This window comes from Protopterus annectens, chromosome 16.part0, assembly GCF_019279795.1.
Source record: "Protopterus annectens isolate FY-2018-M chromosome 16.part0, PAN1.0, whole genome shotgun sequence".
NCBI lineage: Eukaryota > Metazoa > Chordata > Ceratodontiformes > Protopteridae > Protopterus > Protopterus annectens.
The window spans coordinates 506404273-506427583 of NC_056750.1; the positions used below are offsets into that span (position 1 = coordinate 506404273).

Consider the following 23311-nt stretch of genomic DNA (forward strand, 5'->3'; position numbering starts at 1 on the left):
CCTGTGGGGAATCAATGTGCCTCCTCTTGCACAATCTTTTCCTTGGAACCTCATCAGAGGGGGCATCTGGCAAAGCCTCCGAGGAACAGGGGACACCCTCTGGGGCTAGCTGAGGTGTTGGGACTCTACGCTTGGGAGGGATCGCGGGTACAGAAGTAGAACGCGGCCCTTTAGGGGAAGGAGAAGATGACTCGGATGACATAGATGTCTTCTCAGACAAGACCTTCCTCATAAGATCGAAAGCCCCCGACCCCCGGGCCAAGGAATCCTCCGGATCCAAAGAACCGGGAAGCCTCCCCGACACTGGGACCAGGGGGTCCAACCCAGAAGACGGAGCCGAACTGATCTGTGCCGAGGCCCCGAGGAGGAGAGTCGGGACCGAAAACTCGGTACGGCTCTCGACCCCGGAACCAAGGAGAGACCGTCGGGCTCCACGACTCCTCGATAGGCTGTGAAGGCGTCGAGGTCAGTGGTGCCAATCGCACAGTGGAAGGCTTCGGCACCGAGGGTTCCACTATCATCAGTTCATCTTCTCCCGGCTCCGAAGACTGGATAGGTCTCGAAGGAGGATCCAGAGACACAGGGAGGGCTTCCAGTTTCGACACCAATTGGGATGAAACCACAATTAGCTTGGACAGAGCCGTGTTCTCCATAAGCTTCTGTACCACACGGTCCACGTCAGTTTCGGATAAAGGCCTAGAAGAACGGGTCGAAGGGGCCGAAGATGGCACTGATCGAAGAATCGACGGTGAAGGCAGCTCCGCCACCGGTTCCAAGACCTGGGGCTCGATCAAAGGTAACCGTTCGATACCCGGCTCCGAGGTCTGTGGAGCCGGCGAACGAACTTTGGAAGAGGTGCTTGGAGCAAAGGACCTGGGCTCCGAAACCTTGGATGTCGACCTAGAAGTTTGGTCAGCCTTCTCCAAGGCTTCCAAGAAGTCTGGCTTGATTAAGCCTCTGTCTATCAGCTTCCTGCGCCTCTCCATCATGACCCTTCCACTGAAGGAGTGGCAAATAGAACAATCTTCCTGCAGGTGGAAAGGGCCAAGACAGTAGACGCAGGAAGCATGATTGTCGGTGATGGACATCTTTTGTCCACACTGGCACCTTTTAAATCCGGATTTAGCCTTTTCAGACATATCAGCCATAAAACAACTTGTCAAGCACGGAAAGAATTATGCTAACAACACTATACCTAGGTTACTATGAGTAGTCCTAAATTAACTATGAAATATATCTAAAGATAATAAGTGAATATGAAACACAGCACACGATAATAATGTCAAATACTATGAAAAAAGTTTACAAAAGTTTTACAAGACAACTAACTGCCAGAGCCCTGACAGGAAACTTTTAGGCCTAAGCCCTAAGAATATCTATATAAAGTCTCTAATGGTAACAACACCTATTTAAATATGCACACACACACTAAACCTGGTTAAATATATATAAAGAGAAAAGATTATAGAACTAAATTATTGAAAAAATAGAAATTTTTTACTGGCCCGAGCTCTCCCGATGTGATCAGCTGCAGCGGCAAACTAGATCTGAGGTATAGCAGGGAGGATCATGGGATACATACTGAGTCTCAAGCTTCTCTTAGATGCAGAGCTTGTGATGCGGCCGACTTGGAGCCGGGGATCGGCTCCGAAACCGTGTGCAAGAACAAATGGCGAGATTGAACAATGTCACATTGCATTTATGTCACATGTGATCAGTTCTGTCTAGCAGAGAACAGGTTCGCAAAGTCAATGCAGACAAAAGAAGAACTAAGACAGGAACAAAGGAAGACATATTTAACTACAGACGATCTTGTAAATATGAGTGGCGGGTCTATATTAGAACACCGAACATTTAAAATGTCGAGTGTCCTAATATCGACCCGTTTTCAGCGAACGCTGAAAATATTGAAGAAACAGAAAACCAAATTTTTTCCTAGGGAAAGAATTCGGTTGTGAGTTTCTGTTGCTTCGGTATTTTCAGCGCTCTGGTGGAAAGTTACGGGTCGGGTCCAGGTAAGTGTGAGATTGAGTGCGGGTTAGGTATGTGTGCGATTGTGTGGACATGAGGGTTAGGTAAATTAGGGTTAGGGCGCGGGTTAGGTATGTGTGCGACTGTGTGGACGTGAGGGTTAGGGCGGGGTAGGTGAGTTAGGGTTAGGGTGCGGGTGAGGTGAGTGTGCGATAGTGACGGACCTTAGGGTTAGGGTTTGGGTTAAGGTAAGTGGATAGTTAGTGGTGTGTGTATAGTTTAGTGTAGGGTTAGGTGTAAGAGTTTAAGTGTATGTGTGTGGATTTCTGTTTGTTTGGTGTGCTTGTGTTGTGTGTATGTGATTTGGAACGGCAAATTTTTTCCCTAGGAAAAAATTTGCTGTCCTGAATGTTCGATGTTTAGTATTTTCGATTGGTAGGGTTCGATATTAGAACACTCGACATTTTGAATGTTTGGTGTTCTAATATAGACCCTGAGTGGCTCATGTTACTCAGAAAGAGCCAACAGGTAAAACTGAAAATGAAATTCCTGCATACTACAGGCAGACCTTAAGCCTGCCATGGAAGAACTACTGAAGCAACAACAACATCCACAAACACAAAAAGTGTGAAAGGAAATATTCTATGCAGCTGAGATAATGGAGGAATCTTTCTGAACATCTCCAAATATGTGAGCTAAAACTTATAGTCCTGTCACTTGCTTTCCGTTGCATATATATGGATTAAGTATGAAAAAATTAAATTTAATCTATGCTTTACCTAATGCTGTCATCTTTTCAAACTTCTTTTTATCAGTTTCCATCTAATGACTGGCAAACTTTAATGGCCTGCTAAGTTATACAAGCATTTGCCAATAAGGAAGAAAAGCACAACTGATTTCCTGTCTTCTTTCCATTAGTTTCTCTGCTGAGAAGGCAATACTATTAATATTGTTTTAAAGTACAGAAACACTAGATTGCCTACCTTTGTAAGGTCAGTAGTGGTGGCAAACAGATTCTCTGCTTTGATATCACCATGCACGTATTCATTATCATGGATGTATTCCAGGACACTAATCTGAAAAAGAAAGAAATATTTTTACAGGTATTATCAAATATGTTTACACTTATCTCCACAGCACCACTATTATGTGTTAGCATGTCAGAACATGTGTGTGCATTATACTCTCGCGTATTATACTAAACCCCCCAAATTACATTTTTAGTAAGCACATACTTAAATACAAACAGCAATGTCAGGAAGGACAGCAGCAGCAGATTAAAATTTACACAGAAAAGAAGGTCAATACCAAAGAATCAAAAACTAATGAAAATAATCCAGAAAAATGGCAAATGCCACAGAGTTAGGATATCTATCACACATGGCACATTAAGAAATAGGTCCTGGCATTTGGAAGATCAGGAATGGGAGAAGGCTGTTTCAAGATCCAGTATGCTACTCCCGTCTACCTGAAGGAAGGGTTCATAATCCACACCTAGCAGAGCCCTGACAGATCCCAGTTCCCACTTTAAATAAACTGCTGTATTCTGATTGGACAAGAGAAACTATAAGGGAAAAAATCCTGTTGCTTAGTGCTTCATGTCAGCACAGAGTCAAGTGAAATAGTATACTCTCTTCACAGCGTAAACAAAATACCCACATGGAACTGTTTGGATAAGGGTTGGACCTAACCACCTATCCACAAATGAATGTCCAGAACTTGGCAAGTATTTACTTACAAGTGATGGTGGAATTACTTCAGGTCTCAGGGTACATGGCTAATGGGGGAAGTGACCTACATGGCAGCTCAGAAGTATTGGGTGGGGGGGGCAATACAATTTCAAAGACTTTTGATCAGTTGCCACTAAGATATGCAACAAGTGTACAAATATTACTACTTTGAAGAATGCTTAGCGCTTTCTTCAAGTAAGCAGGCTTTCTTGTACACTGGAACTGTGGCTTCTTTCTCCTGTCTGATGCCCACAAATTGAATGTGGCTGCCTCCCCTCTGCAGTTTAAATAAAAAAAAGCAAACTGTAGTAAGAAATTACATTTCCTCTCCTCTTGTTGCATTCACAGCAAATGAAAGTGCTTTGTTTGGCATTTATTAATGACCCTCTTTTTTTATCTTTTCAACTCCTCTGCATGTATAATACAAGTTTTTATTTCCTCTTTTGTAAAGTTAGTAGCAAATCTATTCCCTTCCTCTGGGCTGCCTGCAATACAGGCCTCTATCCAGAGGGTATCGTACAGCTGTGATTTAGTAGCTGACCTGCATGCATGCAGTGGCAATCCATGTGAAATACTGCTCTAACCTTTTTCTGCTGAACAATTTATACAGAAATATTAAGACTTCACTATATCTACTGATGGAAATATTCTGGTCTGATCATAATTTGTACCATTATAGTACCTCTATATTCCCTGCTGTTATTTTAACAGCCACTGTTGTAATTCCATTCTAACCTGATTATATTTTGTACTGCTAAATTCTTTGTATGTGCCTTGGTGCTTTTTTTTATCACTATGTTAACTTCATTTGGCTTTGGATAAAATATAGTCATGGTTAAAAGCTCTAACTGGTGGAAAACAAAAGTTACGTACTTGACATAACGATAGATCTGTGCTGTTTACTTCAATCCTCCTCAATGAATGGGTCTTTGGATCCGAATTAGGTCACTCTACACTTTAGGATCTATAGCTCAGGCACCTCCCCTTACCAACAATCCCCTCGTATCCCCTACATTACCCCAAATCAAGTTTGCCTGTAACCCCATGACACAGCAAAGTATAAAGACAGATGTCAAACCCAAAACTAAAATGACAATTGTGGAAATACAGCTCTGAAATTAAAAGAGCATTGGACACTACACAGAGGCAGACCACGCTGTCAAACTAGAAACCAAAGGAATTATCTTACAAAGAATGGAAGGGGGAAGGGGCAAGGGTTTGAGGAAGAATAGAAGCAGACAATATCGTTATAAGTATAGAACTTTTGTATCCGATGTCTCTTCAGTTCACTTCTCAACTGATGACACAGAGTTCCCAGCTACTTAGCCCTTGGAGTGGTCTCATGGAAGGATATTCCATAGGATGACTGAACAAAAAGAGCTCTGTTCCTAGTGAGCAAATCAAGCTTATAATGAGAAGTAAATATAAGAACACTGGACCAAGTGAGAGCTGCACAAATATCATCAACTGAGGCCCTGGAAAAGAAGGCCAAGCAATTTACAGCAGAACTAGTTGAATGCGCTTTAACTGGTCAAGGAAGGGTCAAATCTTTTCCTTTGCAAATATGACAAATACAGTCAGATAATCTGCTAGCTAAGGATACTTGTTAAACTCATTGGCCCATCCCTAGCCTTAGAAAAGGAGACAAATATTGGTCTGTCCTCATGACGGATTTGATACAATGGAGATAGAAATGAAGATGGAGATACATATCCAGCAAGTGAGGCATATATTCTCCTTTACTGGAAAAATTTAGAAAGAAAACCGGTAGACTGATGCATTGGTTCAGTGAAATCTGAAAAGCTACCTTAGCAGCAAAGGATGGATTGGTCCTCTGGGGAACCATATCTTTCTGGAAATGATAAAAGAAGGTTTGTAGGACCAGGCCTTTAGTTCTACTACTCTATGTGCTCAATAACACTAGAAAAAACGTTTTCCAAGTCAAAACTTTGATATCCACCCTGGCGGCAGTTTCAAAGGGTGGCTATGTTAAAGCCTGAAGCAAAATGGCCACATCCCAAGGAGGTGTGGGGTTCCTAAAGGTGGGGGGGGTCTAAAAAGGAAGGTGCTCACTCAGAAAAGCTTTGGCTAATCTAAGAGAAGCTAAGGTAACCTGATTTTCTCTAACATGAAAATCTTTAACAGCCACTAACTGAACCTTAGTTGTAGAATAACTGGCCCCAGCATGTAAGGAAGTCCAAGACTGCAGGGAGATGAGCTGAAAAAGGATCCAGATTCCTTTAGGAGGCCCAAACAGAAAACCTTTTCCACTTGCTTTTGTAAATTGTTCTAATAGATGGTCCCTGGGAAGATGTAAAAATGTGGATTACTGGGGAAGACAGACTTGACTAACTAGCCATCACTGGAAGTGGAGAAACCAAGTGGCAAATTGAGGGCTTCAATGTCTGGATGTGGCATGGTGGATGGGTGGGAGAGGCAATCTGTATTAGGCTCCAACACTGAGGAAGTGGGAACCAAATGAGGCCAGGAAAAGGAAAACCACACCTGTCCAGCCAGAAAGAGGCAATCGGAATGACCAAGGTCTTCCTCTCTTACTCTATTTGTAGGAACTTTGGAATCTGAGTAGTAGGGAGAAAGAGTTAGAGGAGAGAGTGGGCCAAATGTGTGTCACAGTACCCCTCTGGGCAAAGAACCTGATGCATCTGATGTTTTGGGAAGAGGCAAAAAGATCACAGCATGGACAGCCCCACTGACAAAAAAATCTGTTCCACCACTGTCAGGCTGAGGAACTACTCATGAGGCAGAAGGACAGATCTGCTCAATCTGTCTGGCAAACCACTGTACTTCCCCTGTATATGCATTGCTACCAAAAAGCAATTGGAAGATGTCACCCACTGCCACACTCTCATCTCTTCCCAACATTATGAGTATAAACCTGTCCCCCTTGTTTGTTGATATACCAGACTACTGGTGTCCATCTGGATAGAAATCATTTCTAGAGGAAGGACATCATGAAAGCCCTACAATGCTAAGAGAACTGTCCTTATTTCTAGAACACTGATGTGAAGACTAGTCTTGGAAGGGGATCATGTGCCTTCAACCATCTTCCCCATGTAATGCCCCTGCTCCTCCAGCTGAGAAGTGTCCATGGTCACCATGGCTTTGGTGCAGGGGAGAACAAATGGATAGCCTTGAGATACCTTGGAAGACTGAATCCACCACATTATATGTTCATAGGGGCATAGGTGTTTACTAGACTAACAACCACAAGGGCCTTTTTAAGCCTAGCCATACATCCCAAATCCCTGACAAGTTCTGATATCCTTGATAAGCAAGTGCTTGGGAGGTGAAATATTTGCAAGCAGGGGCCTGGGAGATGAACCATTTACAGGATGCATGTGTCCATTAGAGACATAGCTGCCAAACCAAGGATGAATTTCCTGTTCCCCATCCAATTGTCCAAGTTATACCTGAATTGGGTTACGGAGGAACTCTGCTTCACTTGGATGGGAAGCCTGTTCCAGAGATGGGGTAGTCCCCAACAGGTCCTATTTATACCACAGACTTTAGAATGGCTAATTCTGGTGCTGTTTGTGTTGCAGACATGCAGAAGTTCCATCAGAGTGGGGTCTGACAATGCCTTGTATACCAGTCATAGATCTCCCCTCAACAGCCTGTAGGAGACAGAATACAGGCATAGAGACTTGAGGCTGTCTGCACAGGACATGTTACTAACACACTGTAGTCTTTTAGTGAGGAACGACTGTGGGGGTTTCAGTTGTTGGATATGCCTGGTTAGGTACATACCAAAGGAGACACTGCACTCAATGATAGATCTGATAAATGCCAAATACAGTGGAACAATGACTTCCTTGGACCTAGATGCCATATCTTTGTTTACAGGTTGCGTAACACAGAATGATTTCCTCAATACTTTAGACATGTGATGGTCAAAGGCTGGATTACTGTCTGTGTGTGTCCCCAAGTCCCAGACTAGTGCATCAATTCTTAGGTTTGTGTTGTCAGTATGATAGTTAACAGGTATGGATGGCTTCCCAAAGGATACTATTTGCATTTCTTGGCATTAACTTCAGAAAAAAAATGTGAAAGAAAGACCAAATAATGACTGTCCACACAGACAAAAAGTTAAGCGCTTTCTTTCATTTTAATCACAACAAACTTCTTCAGAACTGACCAGTAAAGCAATTAGCTTTAAATACAAAATTTGATTAATAAATAAACCAATCAAATGTCCATTCATCTAATTATTAATACATACCATTTTCTTAAAGGCAAAAATATAAAATGTGAAATATAACACTTGACATATGTACAAAAAGCATATAGCACATACAAATGTGTGCTTACTATAAAACTGTTTGTCAAATAAACCATTTAATAGTGTAGTCTATTATTTAAAAGACATTTAACATTTAAGGTCTCATTTAGACCAGGAATGTGATCTGCCCTAAGGAAAACCTGCCATCTGAGCTCCTTGTTTTCCAAGGCATTATTGAATTCTGTAACAAATGGAGTCAAATCTATTTCATCCAACACAAAAAAATACAAATTTCTTAAAGTTAGGGCACTCCAAAGCATGTGTGGCTAGAGCATTGTTAGTGTCTTTATTTCTAATAGCCAAACAATGTTCATAAATCCTTTTGTAAAGGGCTCTAGTTGTTTTCCCCACATACAAATTATGACAGGTGGAGCATGTAGCCAAATATACTACCCCCATACATTTGCAGTTGTACCTGCCTTTACTGACCACCATTTTATTAAGGTGTTGAAAAAAAAAATATTTTTTGATGAGTCAATAAACCTGCATTGTTTGCAGTTATAACATGGGTAATTACCAGTGGCTCCTCTAACAGTTTTGTGCTCTCCTATTTCTAAAATAGACTTTACACTTGCAGCCTTTTTATAAATGAAGTGTGGGTGGTCCCCTAGTACTCTAGCTAAGTCTCGGTTTCCCAAAATAACTTTCCAGTTGCTGGAAATTACCTGTTTGATACTGTGACAGTCGATACTAATAGGAACAGGAAAGGCACAATCCATTTATTTTACTTTCCCACTGTTATTAGTTATAAACCCACTAGTTAAAATTGGTGGGAATTTGTCCATCCTAACCAATATCATCTGCTCGAAAATTTCCCTCAGTTTTTCATTTGGATACCCTCTCTGGACAAACATGGAAATAAGTTTGTTTGCCTCACAGATGAAATTTTCGTTGTCTGAAATGAATCTACTGAGGCATATAATTTATCCTCCGACCAAGTTCAACTTCATGAACAAAGGGTGACCACTCTCAAAATGAAGGAAGTTGTTAGTATAGGTGTCCTTTCTAAACACTGTACTGGTGAATCTTTTTTCTTACAGATTAATTTCTTTATTCAAGTCCAAGAAGTGCACATTCATGCCAACTTCACAAAGTGAATTGCAGTCCCATCCTGTGTCTGTTCATATAATCCAAAAATAGACTTAACTCATCAGTAGGTTCATTCCAGACAAAAAGCAAATAATCAACAAACCTCCTATAAAAGGAGACATATTTAAATCTCTCCAGTTTGGTCAGGAAGGACAATTCCCACCAACTTAACACTAAATTAGTGAAAGCCGGTGTTACTTAGCACCCATAGTAACCCCACAGGTCTGACGGCATATTTTTCCATCAAAGAAGAAAAAGTTATTTTTCAACACCAAATCTAGTAAAAGGCAAATGGACTGTTCCATTATATTGTCAAGCTTAGTGTGTTCCTTCAAAAAACTTTTCACAGCTTCTATCCCCATACTTTGATCAATAAAAGTATACAGGGATACTACATCTATGGTAACTAATAGTGTTTCTGTACCTGTAAAAGTGTCATTTCTAAGAAGGTCCAAGAACTCCCAAGAGTCTTTCAAAAAATATGGAGTCTTGACAACTAAGGGTTTTAGCAAATGGTCCAAATAGTAGGAGATGGTAACCGTTTTACCCTTCTTAGCTGACACTATGGGTTCTAAAGGGTGGGTTGGTCACATCTTTATGTATCTTTGGAATACCAAAGAAAACACCTAACAGAGGTTCTTCCATGTAAAGGAATTCATAGGTGCTTAAATTAATATAATTTTTGTTTAACAATTCCATCAAACGTTGATCTATATTGTGAAAGTTTCTCCTCACTGTGTCAACTGATAATTCTTTTTGTCATTTAGTAATTCCTTGACACATGCTTGCTAGTCAGATGTTCTCATTATGACCAACCCGTTACCCTTATCAGCTTTCATAAACCTATACTGTTGACTCTTTCTCAAGTCAGTCAAAATTTTCATCTCTTTGGTCCCAAAAATACCTTTTACTTTTATTTTTGTTTTTGTCATAAATTGTATGTGTTCCCTGATTATTACATATACACCTGATGATATTCTCACACAATTCATTAAATATATTGAGTGTCGATATCAATTTTGGGTTCACATTTCTTGGTTTTGTACATTCAGTGTTGCTTCTGTGTTCTATACCATCAAAAACATATCTAAGATTTAACTTCTTGTTGTATAGTTTTAAATCGAAAACAGTGTCAGTTAATGGAGCTATAACGACAGGTACAAAAGAAAAACCTTTTTCCAAAGCTTTTGTTTGCCTTTCACTAAGTGATAAATCACTAAGGTTGTATATTTTGCATAAAGGTACTATTTCTTTCGATATCTCCCCTTCTTCTTGTTCCCCAAGTTCCCCTTCCCTTTGGTAGTGGTCACATTGTTGTCTCTCTTGGATGACTTGTGGGGTTATTTGACCCATGTGAAACATCATTATTACTGCTAGTACCCTCCCCTGATTCATTTATTACATTTCTGTTTTCATTACTATTCTGATTATTTTCAACAGCATTCCCCCTGTCAATATTTCCGGTACTCTTGGCATCTCTAAAGCAATTAGAAGTACTTTTTCTAACAAGACCATATGATTTTTGATTCAAAACAAATGCTGTATTGTTTGGATAAGCTAAAGAATCTCGAGCCAGTTTATTACACTTTCTGTTAGTTAAGGTTGCCATGTGCCTTTGAAGTTTAGCTTCAATACCATCATAAAACGACTTTCCTGAGGGACTCTGCTTGTGACTGGTCTTTGTAGAGGTGGACTCTCCAAATTCCAACTTCCTGGGTCCTATCTGTGAGCCAGATGGCTATCCCTACCAGGTGACATAAAAGAGTTTGTATCGAACCTCTTAGGCTCATCATCAATGCAAGTGGGCAAATGTTTGTCAAACAAATCCGAAAATTCATGGGCTGGTACCTGATGGACCACTGCACCTGTCCACTGCAGAACTCTCATGTAATATATGACTAGACGAACAAGGGTGATAAAGGTTACCATTGATACCACAAGCTGAAGAACCAGTCTGGCTGGTGGCTTTTGACAGGATAGAACCTTTAGTGCCTGGTTTGGAAAGGTGGACAATCTGCTATCTGGCAGACTTGTTACACAGATTATGGTGCCTAAATGGGAACCTATGAATTCCAATGCCTGAACTGGGAGAAGCTGAGATTTGTCCAGATTTACTATGATACTCAACTGGGAGCAAACAGAGAGCAGGTAGTCCCTGGCCCAAACAAGAAGAGGCCTGGTAGAAGCAGTAATGAGACAGTTATCTAGGTATGGGAACATATGGAACCCTTGCAGTCTGAGGTGAGCTGCAACCACTGCCATACACTTGGTGAACACCTGGGGGGGGGGGGGGGGGGCTCTGGTAAGACCAAAGGGCAGGGCTCTGAACTGAACATGACTAGCTCCCAGCTGGAAGTGGATAAACCTTCTGGATCGCCTGTGGTAGTATGTATCTTGCAGGTCTATCAAACACATTCAGTCATTCTTCCTAAACAGAGAAAAGATGACCTGTACCATGACCATCTGGAACTTAGTGCACCTGACATACTGACTGAGATGACTGAGGTCCAAAATTGGCCTGAGGTCACATTTATTTTTTGGCACCAAACAGAATGTTGAGTATGTTCCAGATCCGTGTTGGTCTGGTGGGAGGTCTGGATGACTCGCTTGTCTAACAACTTTTTTATTTCTATACCTGACGTTTTTTTTCAGAGGGTGGAACATCAGGAAATTTTCTTTGGTGATGTAGGGAAGTAAAGAAATGGAACGAAGAAGCCTCAGGTTATAATTCTCCACACCCAAACATCTTTGGTGATGAATGCCCAGGCTTCTGGATGCAGAATCAAACACACCCGGACTCGCTCTAGAAAGCAGCAGTCGGGCAACTGTTCAAGAGCAATGATAGAGGTCTCTTGGAGAATGGACCTCTGAAACCTTGATTCTGAGGGCCTCATCTGCCATGTGGGTGATCTCCACTGTGAGAATCCCCCCCACCCCAAGGCGTCTATCTCTAGGAGTGCCCAGGGAGAATCCTTCAGACTTCTAGAATCACAGCTTCTTACCTCCCTTCTGGTTTTTGAGAAGGACTTCTGGGCGGTAGAAAACTGTATTCCTATGACAGAAAGTGTTTTCAAATCTTGCTCACTTTTACAGAGCGTGTCCTTGACCTTTGGTCAGAAGAAAGCTGAATCATCAAAAGGGGCATTTACAAAGGACATCTTGAAAGGCACAGCAAAGTCACAAAACAGCAACCAAGCAAGTCTCCTTACGATAATGCCTGTAACTGTGCCTCTCAAGATGCCTTCATTCGCAATGGAGATTAGATACAGAAGCATTCGACAGGGACTGTAGGATGGCCATCTGCGAGTCCACACGTTTTTTGTCCTCCGCAGACATGGACCCAGACAGAAATTTGGAGAGCTCCTTAGTCTAATCTCTCTTTAGTGTCATATGTGCCATATAATTTAACGCCCTCAAAGAAACTGTAGATTAAGCAAAGACTCACTTCCCAAACCATTCAAATGCCCTACACTCCCTGTTAGGGGGATAAACAGATGAGCCCTCTTTGGCCAGCTGTTTTTCCTGGCTGCCACTACCACCACGGTGCCCAGTGCGGGACCACTGCTCCAATGTTGGGGATCCTTTGGTGCAATAAGAAGCTTATCAGGTTTGCGTGCAATAGGTTCTATCACATCCAGTTCTTTCCATGCACACGAGAGATTAGATCCACCATCTCATCATCAGGAGGGACCACACAAGAAATGGCAGAGCCGGAACCAAAGACCTTGAGGAACACTGATTCCTCTTGGGAGAGTTCTTCAGATGACCAACTGCCTTTCTGTCTCAAACGTTCAAGGACCTCCCCAAATGAAACATCCTCAAGTTAGTTATCTGGGGGATCCTTTCCTACATTGAAATCTATGAGGCTCCAGAAGCAGAAGACGTAGCTTTGGGCATTTCTCCTGCAGAGGCTGGGAGAAGTCCCTTCAGCACAAGTTTGCAATGCCATTCAATGATGGCCCACGGGCTAAAAGCAGTACAAATAGTACAGTCTTCATCCAGATGGGCAGAGCCCAAACAGAATACACATTTTGGATGGGCATCTGAATTGGGGATCTTGTGGCAGCAGACCACATATTTCTTACATCGGGGGGGGGGGGTAAGGGAGCTATTCAAGGAGAAGAAAAGCTGCCCTACAACAGAAAAACTATATTTATAAAGGATTATGGAATTATAGCTATATATGGAAAAAAAAGTTCTACAACTTAGCAGAGCCTGAGCAAAAGAATAAAGTCTGTTCTAGATGAATGACAAATAAGATCAAGAGTAATGCAGGGCATAAGACGGGATTATGGGTAAGGGTAGGAGCCTGAGCTATGGATCCTAAAGTCTACAGTGGCCGAGGTCAGATCCGAAGACCCATCTGTAAAGGAACGGACATAAGAGGCAACATCAGAGGCCAGATTCCACAAAGACTTGCTCTCAATGTAAGTGACTTACTTCAGTGTAAGGCTCATCTATAAGAAGACTTGTTATGGGGCCCAGATTTCAAAACACTCGCTTCTCAGCCTGCTCTCAGTGTAGATGGTCATTTACAATGACAGCAAGTCTTTTGGAATCCGGCACTAGAGCTTCTATTTTAACATTTTAATACAAAATGAACTATCACTTCCTCCTCACTTGTAAGAATATCTAACATATTAAACTCTCTGTTCTGAAGTTTAAGTACCTTTTTTCTTAACAAAAGTGAGAAAGGTATTCGTGTATATTACTGTGGTATGTAGTTGACTGTCGCCCATAATATATAATGACCTATCCACTCACAGACTGACTATGCTCAGATAGTGACATACTAAGTCATCTATAACACACAATTAAAGAGATATTATTTTAGAGCTAGCTTAATGGCAACAAGAAGGATTTCACAGCATCATAAACAATTTCAGATTTGAAATAATTTATAAACAGACAGACATCCCCTTTTTATCAGTTTCCAGTATGCAGTTGTAGAATGTATAAAAAAATGATTCTTTATGTAGACAGATAGTCCACTTCCATGAGTTTACAGTACACATTTTTGTGCAACAACAACAAACATTATGTTATCCTGGGTTTTGTACTAAATTTCAATAATTATGCACAAGTTAATCTTACTCCGAATGAGAGAAAAGCAGAATTCTCCGACTTCCAGCATTGGTTAATAATTTAAAATAATTTCTTGAAGGGATCACATGTAGAGAAATAAAGTAAACATTGTGGAGACTGAGTTGTAAAGGCCATTCGGAGCACAGGGTGAAGTTTCAGACAGCCTCTCATCTCATTTCAAAGGATGAGAATCCCTGTCTCTTGTTGTAAACACAATTTCCTTTACCAGCTGTAATATTTAACAGTTTAAAATAACCAGTCTTAAACATAGCCTCAGAAGAAGTATATTGCATGCAACATCTACCTGGAATTCAGAAATGTATAATACACAGATCCACTAATCTCTCTCAAATCAATAAACAACTTATATTTTATGTCATCATCCAGCCATCTCTCTTCACAGTGTGTAGTTGTTTACATTTATTTTTTATTTAACATTTGTTTACCGGGAAAGTCTGACTTGGAACGAAGCCGATTTTCAGCAGAGGCCCAAGGAGAAATGCTCCAGACAAGTCTTTGTAACGTGGTAGGAAACCGGAGCACCCAGAGGAAACCCACACGAATGCAGGAAGGACATGCAGACCCGGGATAGAAGGCATCTCAGCCGAGAATCGAACTTGAGAATCTCTTGCTGTGAGGCAACAATGTTACCGCTGCACCACTGTGCCATCCAGATTACATAATCTGTACTATTATGAATTCAAGTTCCTATGAGAGATCTTACAACAGTCAGACCAGAATCAACTAATGTAATTTTCGTCTGTGGGTATTTATTCCTTAAAATGTCAGTAATTATTTATTTGCCTTTGTTTTGAGCTGTCCTCTCCACTTAATGCTGTGGTTTTGCAGAAGGCATGTTACCACCTCCCAAAAGCCCTTCTATATGAACTGTTAAGTATTTGCTCCAAAGACATCCCTATTGCATTTCTTGCTCTTCAGTGACCTCTAGTAGTTCCTATATTGAAAGGATTTCTCTGATGTTCATCGTTTGATCACTGATGCAGTAGCCTTAGCTATATAGGTTATATCCTGCATAGATAGCTGGACAACTTCCACATACCCAAACTGTTGGCAGCTCCAACAGAGCTGAAGAAAACCAACTGTTTGGGCACCAAGCCCTTCAGAACTTTGATGCCTCTGAAAAGAGTTCCTCTTGAGGTCATCTGAGGACTGACTATTGGTTAGTGCTTCTCCATTGCTGGGCAGATAAGATCCCTTTTGGAGAAAAAAGCCTTTCACATTAACATTATTTGTCAGAAACTTTTTTGCTGTAAAGCTAGTTAATTTAAGCTAGGAAAAAAATGTTTTAATGGACTGTCATATGACTTTCAATCACTTTTACTGTGAAATGAGACTTTTTACTTGTGTAGAAAAAAAGTTGTTAAACTAAACTTTTTTCTTCGTTTTTCACTTAAAACTTGTGCTAAATTACTTACGAAGGCTGAGGGAAGTATTTTTCACTGTATGTTTTACTTTTTTAGTATTTACACATTTCATCAACTACACGGCTTCAGACATCATTTTCAGCTTCACCTTGGAACAATGCACTGGTTTCTCAATTCTTCCTTATTCCACACACAAAAAGAACATTTCTAGACTGCTGTTGCCCTTTCAGCAGGCTACAAATTTGCCTCTGCAGCAGATGGGTAACTCTGCTGTGACCATTTCTAGTTCAGCAGACCATTCATCTTCTGCCATAGCTCTCTATGGTGTAGTCCCTTCAGCCACCACAGACTAGGGATTAGGCACTTTCTCTTCTGCTGTTGGAGTGCCATTGGCAAGGAAAGGGACACCCACTCTTTTTGGTCTCAAAGGAAGGAGCAGAGAATGCCTCTCTGCCTAGCTGGACTGGGATGTCTGTCTCCAAGGGTGATATACTTGACAGTAGATGGTCCGCTTCTACAGAAATTCCTGTTAAAAAGAAGCAGAAAGTTAATTTGTTATCCTCTGTCTCTGTTATTTTAGACTGGAGTAATTTACTGGGCTTTGCTGAAGGTCTTGAGCCTTCTAGTCCTGGTGTTTCTGGTAACAAAAATGAGAATTCTTCATTTTCTGAAGATTCAAAATATATTCAACAGGAAAATAATTTTGAGGGAACACCCTCTGCTTTCTCTTCTCAGGTGACCGATTCTGACTCTGTAAAGAGTGTTTTTCCTGACAGTCAATTAGAAGAATTTTATTTTCTGAAAACGTATCCATAATTAACCAGTTATTTCAGCTGGAAAATGATGAAATTCCACTGTCCTTGAAAAAAAATTTGATTTATTACAAATGTAATTTCCTGAACTTACTTCTGTTCCTCGTGTTCTTATAGCACTGAAGGATGCATTTATTACAGACTGTAACTTGCCTGACAGCCAACCTGCTGGCCATAAGAAAGCAGAAAAGACTGTATGAAGTTCCTCTGTCATACAATGTTTTATTTTCTAAAGCCAAATCTGACCCTGCAGTTATTTCTTTAGCAATTCCTGCTGTCATTAAACATCTGATAAACGCTAATCCATCCCACTCTAAGGATGGGAAAGTCTGATAGATGTGAATAAAAAGTATACACTTACACGCCAAGCTTATTTTTAGAATTCTTAATAAACAAGCTCATTTGTTAAAGTTTATGCCTGCATCATTTGAGATTATGAGGAACATTATATCCCCTTTTCCCTCTTCTGAGGAAAACTATTCTATGAATAATCTTACGGCTTCCATGTCTCAAGTGATTCAACATTTCTGAAGTGTGATTATGATTCAGTTGAGGCCTCTTCGGGAGCGAATGCTACTGGAACTGTTATGAGAAGGTTTGCTTGGTTATGTGGGCAAAATCTAACAGAGTATGATAAAGCTGAAAATCCTTAACTTTCCTTTAGATAGAGAGGTGTTTTGGGACCATCTGCTGCTGAGGTCCTGAAAAATGTGATGAGAGAGGGAAAATTATACAGGGGTTACTCAGATTCTTCAGCCTTCCTTCTCTCAGTTTGTTAAAGGTTTTACACTTGCCTCTGCACCCTTTTATAAAAAGCAAAATAGGCAGACACAGCAAGCATCTGGCAAGCATACATTCAAAAAAAACATTGGCAAGGGTGTTCTAAAGAGAAACCCCAGAAAAAAGGATGTCTTAATGACTATCGGCAGAGGGCTCTCCTCCCATATCTACCATGGCAATCAGGCTCTGCATTTCTCTCTTTGGCAACATATAATCTCATACAAATGGGTTCTGAGAATGATGCATCAGGGAAGCGGATAGTAGTGAGAATCCCTCCCTCTTTTTTTAGGGGATTCCTTCTCATCCACCAGATCAAACTTCTTTTTCCCTCCTATCATTCAGCATCTGCTTACTCAAAGGGTGACAGACGTTGTCCCCTTTCTCTGATAAGGAAAAGTTTTTACTCAAAAATGTTTCTGGTACTACAGAAGTCTCTTGTAGACAAATCTTAGACCTTTCCTTTCTAAAACAGTCTGTGAACATACCAAAGTTTTAAATAATATCCCTTCTTTATATGTAACCTCAGATCCCCCCCCTTTCAGTTTCTTAGCAACTCTAGAATTAAAAGATGCTTATCATCACATACATATAGCCTCAGAGTTAAACATTTCTTGAGGCTTTTTGTGTTTGGATTATATTTTCAGTTCTCTGCATTATCATTAGGGTCATCCACTGTTCCAAGGGTATTCATAAAGTGTCTAACCTCAGTCATAGTCTAATGCAAACTGCATGGTATTCACATTTTCATTATTTAGACAATTTATCTTTACAGAGTCTTTTTCAAAGTGTCAGGAATCTCTCGCTTAGATGAGAAATCGCCTAAGCATGCTGGGGTTTCAAGAGCGCATCCAAACGTTCTGTTTAAGTCCTCACATTATTGTTTTCCTGGGGTGTCTCCTACATAACTCATTTCAAAGAGCCTTTCTTCCACAGGAGAGAGTGCATGCATATCTAGATCTATTCTTGTGTTTTTTTTTTCACTCTGTCCCAAGCTTCAGCAAGGACATTTATCACAACAATAGGATTCATGGCATTCATGATTCTTCTAGTTAATAGTACCTAAAATTTCTACGGCCCCAACATCAACATCCCTTGACACTTGAGATTCCTGTACTGGGGTTTGTAAAAAGGGAACTTATCTGATGGACAAATCAGCTTTATTTGCTTCCAGGTCTCCCATTTTCCCTTCCAGCTCCAGCACAGTTTGTAACAAAAGACACCTCACACTTTGCTTGTTGAGAAAGTGCAGAGTCTTTGGAATAAAAAAGACAGATGAAACCACAAATGTAAAACAGATGTTGGCAGTAATACATGCTATCACTTCTCTCAATCAACTATGGCCCCACGGACTATTATAAGCGATTACAGACAACACACCACAATGATGTGGTACATAAACAAACTGGAGGGAACCAGATCTTACCCTCTGTACAAACTATACATGGTAGCCTGGGATATAGCTTTTTGGTACAATTTCACTCTGCAGGCACCTTATATACTGTCACAGCAAAATCTGGGGGGGCAAACAAGCTGAGTAGGACTAGGACAGACCCTTACAAATCAAAACTGATTGGGGGGGGGCCTACCAAGAATTGATCTGTCTGTGGAGAACACCTCAGATAGATATATTCACCTCCATTCACAATAAACAACTGGCAATATTCTGCTCCAGGACTCCTTACAAGTAGGCCTGGAAAACGGATGCTTTTTCATTTCCTTGGACAGGAATGTTCCTGTATGCCTTTCCACAGACATCCAGGGTCATGCTAAGCATTTAGAAGGACTCAACAGATCATTATGGTAACTCCCTTCTGGGCCAGGCAACTGTGGTTTCCGCTTTTTTTTGGAAATGACCAAGTGCAATTATCACAAATTTCCTTACAGACTGGACCGACTCACAAAATTTATTTACTTTGCTTTACATTTGTTTACCAGGAAAGTCCAACTGGACAAAATGAGCTTTTTTAGGAGCGGTCCAGGAAGAAAAGCTCCACATTTACAAATAGCAGTACGATACATACACAGTGTAAAGATACAAATGTTGATTCAATCTCAGACACAAGCACAAAATGAAAAATGCACACTATACATTTCACTAATACAATCATATAATCTAGGTAGGAATAAAAAGAATAGCAGTACTGTGATTGAAGGTAAAAAAACAAGCAAGCTAAGTATACATGCATTTAGTAGGGGATACTATTCAAATACAAAAATAACTGGTTGTAGTCAGCCACAGCGGTTAGCGTTGTCGCCTCACAGCAAGAGGCTCTCCAGTTGGATTCTCATCTGGAGTGCCTTATGTGCAGAGTCTGCATGTCCTCGCTATGATCGGCTAAACTTTAAAAGACATGCAGATAGGTGTGTGAGTGTGTGTGTCTCTTCTCTGAAGGTTGGGCACCAGACTGGCAACACGACACCGTAAAACCTACTGCCAATCACAAGCGGACAGGTGATCCGCTGTGGCGACCTCTAACCGTGAAAAGCCAAAAGACTTTATTTATTATTCTTTTAATTGCTTTAAGACATCTATTTCCTAACCAGGGTTTCTGCAAGAGCAGGTCCAGGATTCAGATAGGTGTGATTAGAGAGGTTTTTTTTTTTTTTTTTTTTAAAGTTGGAAGTGTTAGTAGTAGTTCTGATATTTAATGGCAGGGAATTCCAAGTTTCGGCTATACAGTTTGAGTAAAGTGAAACTCCAGCTGCATTGTTAGGTTTGGACACATTTAAGAAAGATTTGTTAGTGGAACACAACACCCTGTTATTGGACAAGTGCATTCATAGATTTTCAAGTGCTGGTGCTTTTTTCTGGCTGATTTAGTCTTCAATGGGCAAAGGTGAGTAGATTATAAGCAAGTAGACTTGGTAGTTTGAGCCAAGATGGTTGTTATAAAGCAAAACAATGATGGGATCTGAAATTTGATTCTGCAGCAAACTCTGCAATTTTATTACAGCAAGTTGAGTTTTGCTAGGTCAGACTTCTTAACATTTTTGAGAATTTGTGAGGCTTATAGTAGCGTAGAGATAGGATGGGTTCTTGCTATAGTGGCCTTTGAAGATTTGTTTAGAAAGTGCCAATTTCTGTACAGGGTTCCTAGTTTTGTGAACTTTTTTAGTCTGTGGTATGTGAATGTTGAATTCCACATTATGGCCAATGACTAATCCATGTAATTTTAGTTTGGGAAACTGAAGAAATAATTGTATGGTTTGATGATGATATACTGAGTGTGAGTGTGTGTGTGTGTGTGGGGGGGGGGGGGTCTGCAGCTCTAGTTGAATAGAAGAGCATGAGTTTTGTTTTGTTAGGGTTAAGTATAAGTTGTGCATTGTTTAACCAAGATTCCACTGCAATGAATGACTGCTGGGTTGTTTTTTGGAGTTTCTGTAGTGTTGGGATGGCACAAATGAGGGTGGAATCATCTGCCTATTGAGGTATGGAGGCAAGAAGGGTGGTAGTATGACAATTGCTATTAAAGATAATAAAAAGGAGAGGACCTAGAATAGATCCCTATGGTACTCTCAAGGTTACAGGCAGTAGTGAAGAGAGATTTTGTTGCCATTTTACAGCTTGCTGATGACCAGTTGGATATTTCTGGAACCAAGTAAGTGCAGAATGGCTAAGTTTAAAGTACAGTTTTGTACCTACCATAAATGTAGATGTTCGAGTGCTAATACAGCTGCAGTAATCACAGATGGGTTTTCTGCCGTCAGGCGGTCCCTCGGTCGGCCGAATTCCAAAGTCTCGGTCCGGCATCGGTTGTCGTCACTTTCTCTTCTGACGTCAGTGAGGCCAGAGTATACAAGACACAGCCGACGCCATGTTCTTCAGTCTTTCTTGCCCCACAGGTGCCCCCAAAAGGAAGGCAATACATAAATTATGCTTATATGTGTATACATGCAATGCAATATAATCCAAAATCAGTGGTTGCAAGCAAATAAACCATAGAAGGATAACCCAGTCAGGTTGTATGAAGAGGGTGTTAGGCACCATGCCTTTACCAAGTGGGGAAGGAGGGAGGGAAACCTGTACTGCAGCTGTATTAGCACTCGAACATCTACATTTATGGTAGGTACAAAACTGTACTATGTTCATCGTGCATACAGCTGCAGTAATCACAGATGGGTAGAGTCCCAAAGCTACGCACAGGGTGGTAGGTACTAGGAGGAACTGGGTTGAGCCAGAATGCCCTGCAAAACAGCAGTGGCAAAGCCTGCTCTTGTTCTGGAATATAAAGGCAGGTGGTAGTGTTTTGTGAAGGCATGTACAGAACTCCAAGTGGCTGCCTCCAGAATATCTTTGGTAGGAACTCCTCTGAGGAAGGCTGTAGAGGTAGCTGTGGCCCTGGTGGAGTGTGATCTGATACCTGTAGGAACAGATTTCCCATGACAGGTATAACAAAACCGTATGCAGTGGCCTATCCACTTTGAAATAGTCTGCTTGGAAACTGGCTTCCCTTGAGCCCCTACAGCATAGGACACAAAGAGTTGTTCTGATTTCCTGAAGGACTTTGTTCTGTCCAGATAGTAACGTAGCTGCCTATGGATGTCTAAAGAATGTAGCAGCCTTTCCCCTTTGTTTTGAGGATTGGGGTAAAAGGTAGGAAGGTGTATGGCTTGATTTAAAGCTACCCTGGATACCACTTTAGGCATAAATGATGGGTTGGTACGAAGGGAAACCCTGTCCTGATGGAAAATGAGAAAGGGCTGCACCGCCATGAAGGCCTGTAGTTCCGAAACTCTACGAGCTGAAGTGATAGCCAGAAGGAAGGCAGTTTTCCAGGACAAATATTGCAAATCTGTTGAGGCAGCTGGTTCAAAAGGAGGCAATGTTAATTTTTCTAGTATGTAATTAAGATCCCAGGCTGGTATTGGTTGTTTCCTTGGTGGTCTAATATTCTTAGCCTCTCTGAGGAACTGTCGTAAAAGTGGGTGAGAGAATAAAGAAGGATCCGTGTTGTATTCTGCAGAAATGGCTGAGGCATGGATTTTTATGGAAGAAAATGAAAGTCCACTGTTCAGCAGCTCAGCTAGATACTGTAATACCTGAGGCAAGTTCAGTTTTCTAGGGTCCTGGCCTTTTTTCTCATTCCAAGAACAAAACCGCTTCCATTTTGCGGAGTAAGCTTTTCTAGTAGATGGCCTTCTGGCCTCCAAAATGACATCCTGCACCTCCTTGGAGAGTAGGGTCTGTTGTGGTGTTAAGGAATTTTCCATGCAGCGAGATTGAGTGTTTTCAGCTGACTGTGGAGAGTTTTGTAGCTGTGCTGAGTTAGCAGAAGAGGCATTAGAGGCAGGGACCAGGGAGGAGTATGTGTTAGGCTCCTCAGCAGTGGGTACCAGTGTTGCCGTGGCCAATCTGGAGCAATCAGTATCATCTTCGGTCTGTCTGCTCTTGCTTTCAAAAGTACCTTGGGCAGAAGAGGCAGAGGAGGGAATGCGTAAACTGTCCATGCTGTCCAACTGAATGAAAGGGCGTCCACTCTCCAGGCCTTTGGATGAAAGGTCCTCGAACAAAACTTTTCCAATTGATGATTCCTGTGGGAGGCAAAAAGATCTATGTCTGGCCTCCCCCACACCTGGGTTATTTCTGTAAACACCTGAGGATGTAACTTCCATTCGTGTGGATCTGTCATATTTCTGCTTAATTTGTCTGCCAGCGTGTTTTCCAATCCTGGCAGGTACTGGGCTTGAAGTTCGATTTGCCATTCCAGAGCCAAGTTCCAAAGAGTCATGGCTAGTCTGCACAAGGGGTATGAATGTGTTCCTCCTTGTTTGTTTATGTACCACATTACTGTGGTGTTGTCTGTTCTTATCAGTAATTGCCCTGGATGCAGGAAGTCCTTGAAAGCTGTAATTGCATTTATTACTGCTAGCATTTCTTTTTGATTGATGTGAAGGTGCTTTTCTTTTTGGGACCATTTGCCCTGGATGCACCTGTCCGTCATGCGCCCAGGCGTAATCTGAGGCGTCTGTTGTGATAACTTGCTTTGCTTGAGGCTTGCAGAATGGGAGGCCTGTGTTTGCTTGACATGCTTGGGCCCACCATAGAAATTCCTTTTGCAAACATGGGATTATTGGTATTATTGTTTCCAAACTGTGACTGTGTTGAGACCATAGGTTTTTTAGGTACCATTGAAGTTTCCTCATATGCAGCTTTGC

The 23311-nt window shown here is 41.3% G+C and overlaps 1 protein-coding gene across 1 annotated transcript in view; it reads right to left on the bottom strand.

Moving 5' to 3' along the window:
* Nucleotides 1–23311, bottom strand: part of VRK3 (VRK serine/threonine kinase 3) — a 1531785-nt gene that overhangs the window by 246314 nt on the left and 1262160 nt on the right. Inside the window, exon 8 of the mRNA XM_044058788.1 lies at nucleotides 2955–3047. Within this exon, the coding sequence (XP_043914723.1) occupies nucleotides 2955–3047 (93 nt within the window). The remainder of the gene's footprint in view (nucleotides 1–2954; nucleotides 3048–23311) is intronic.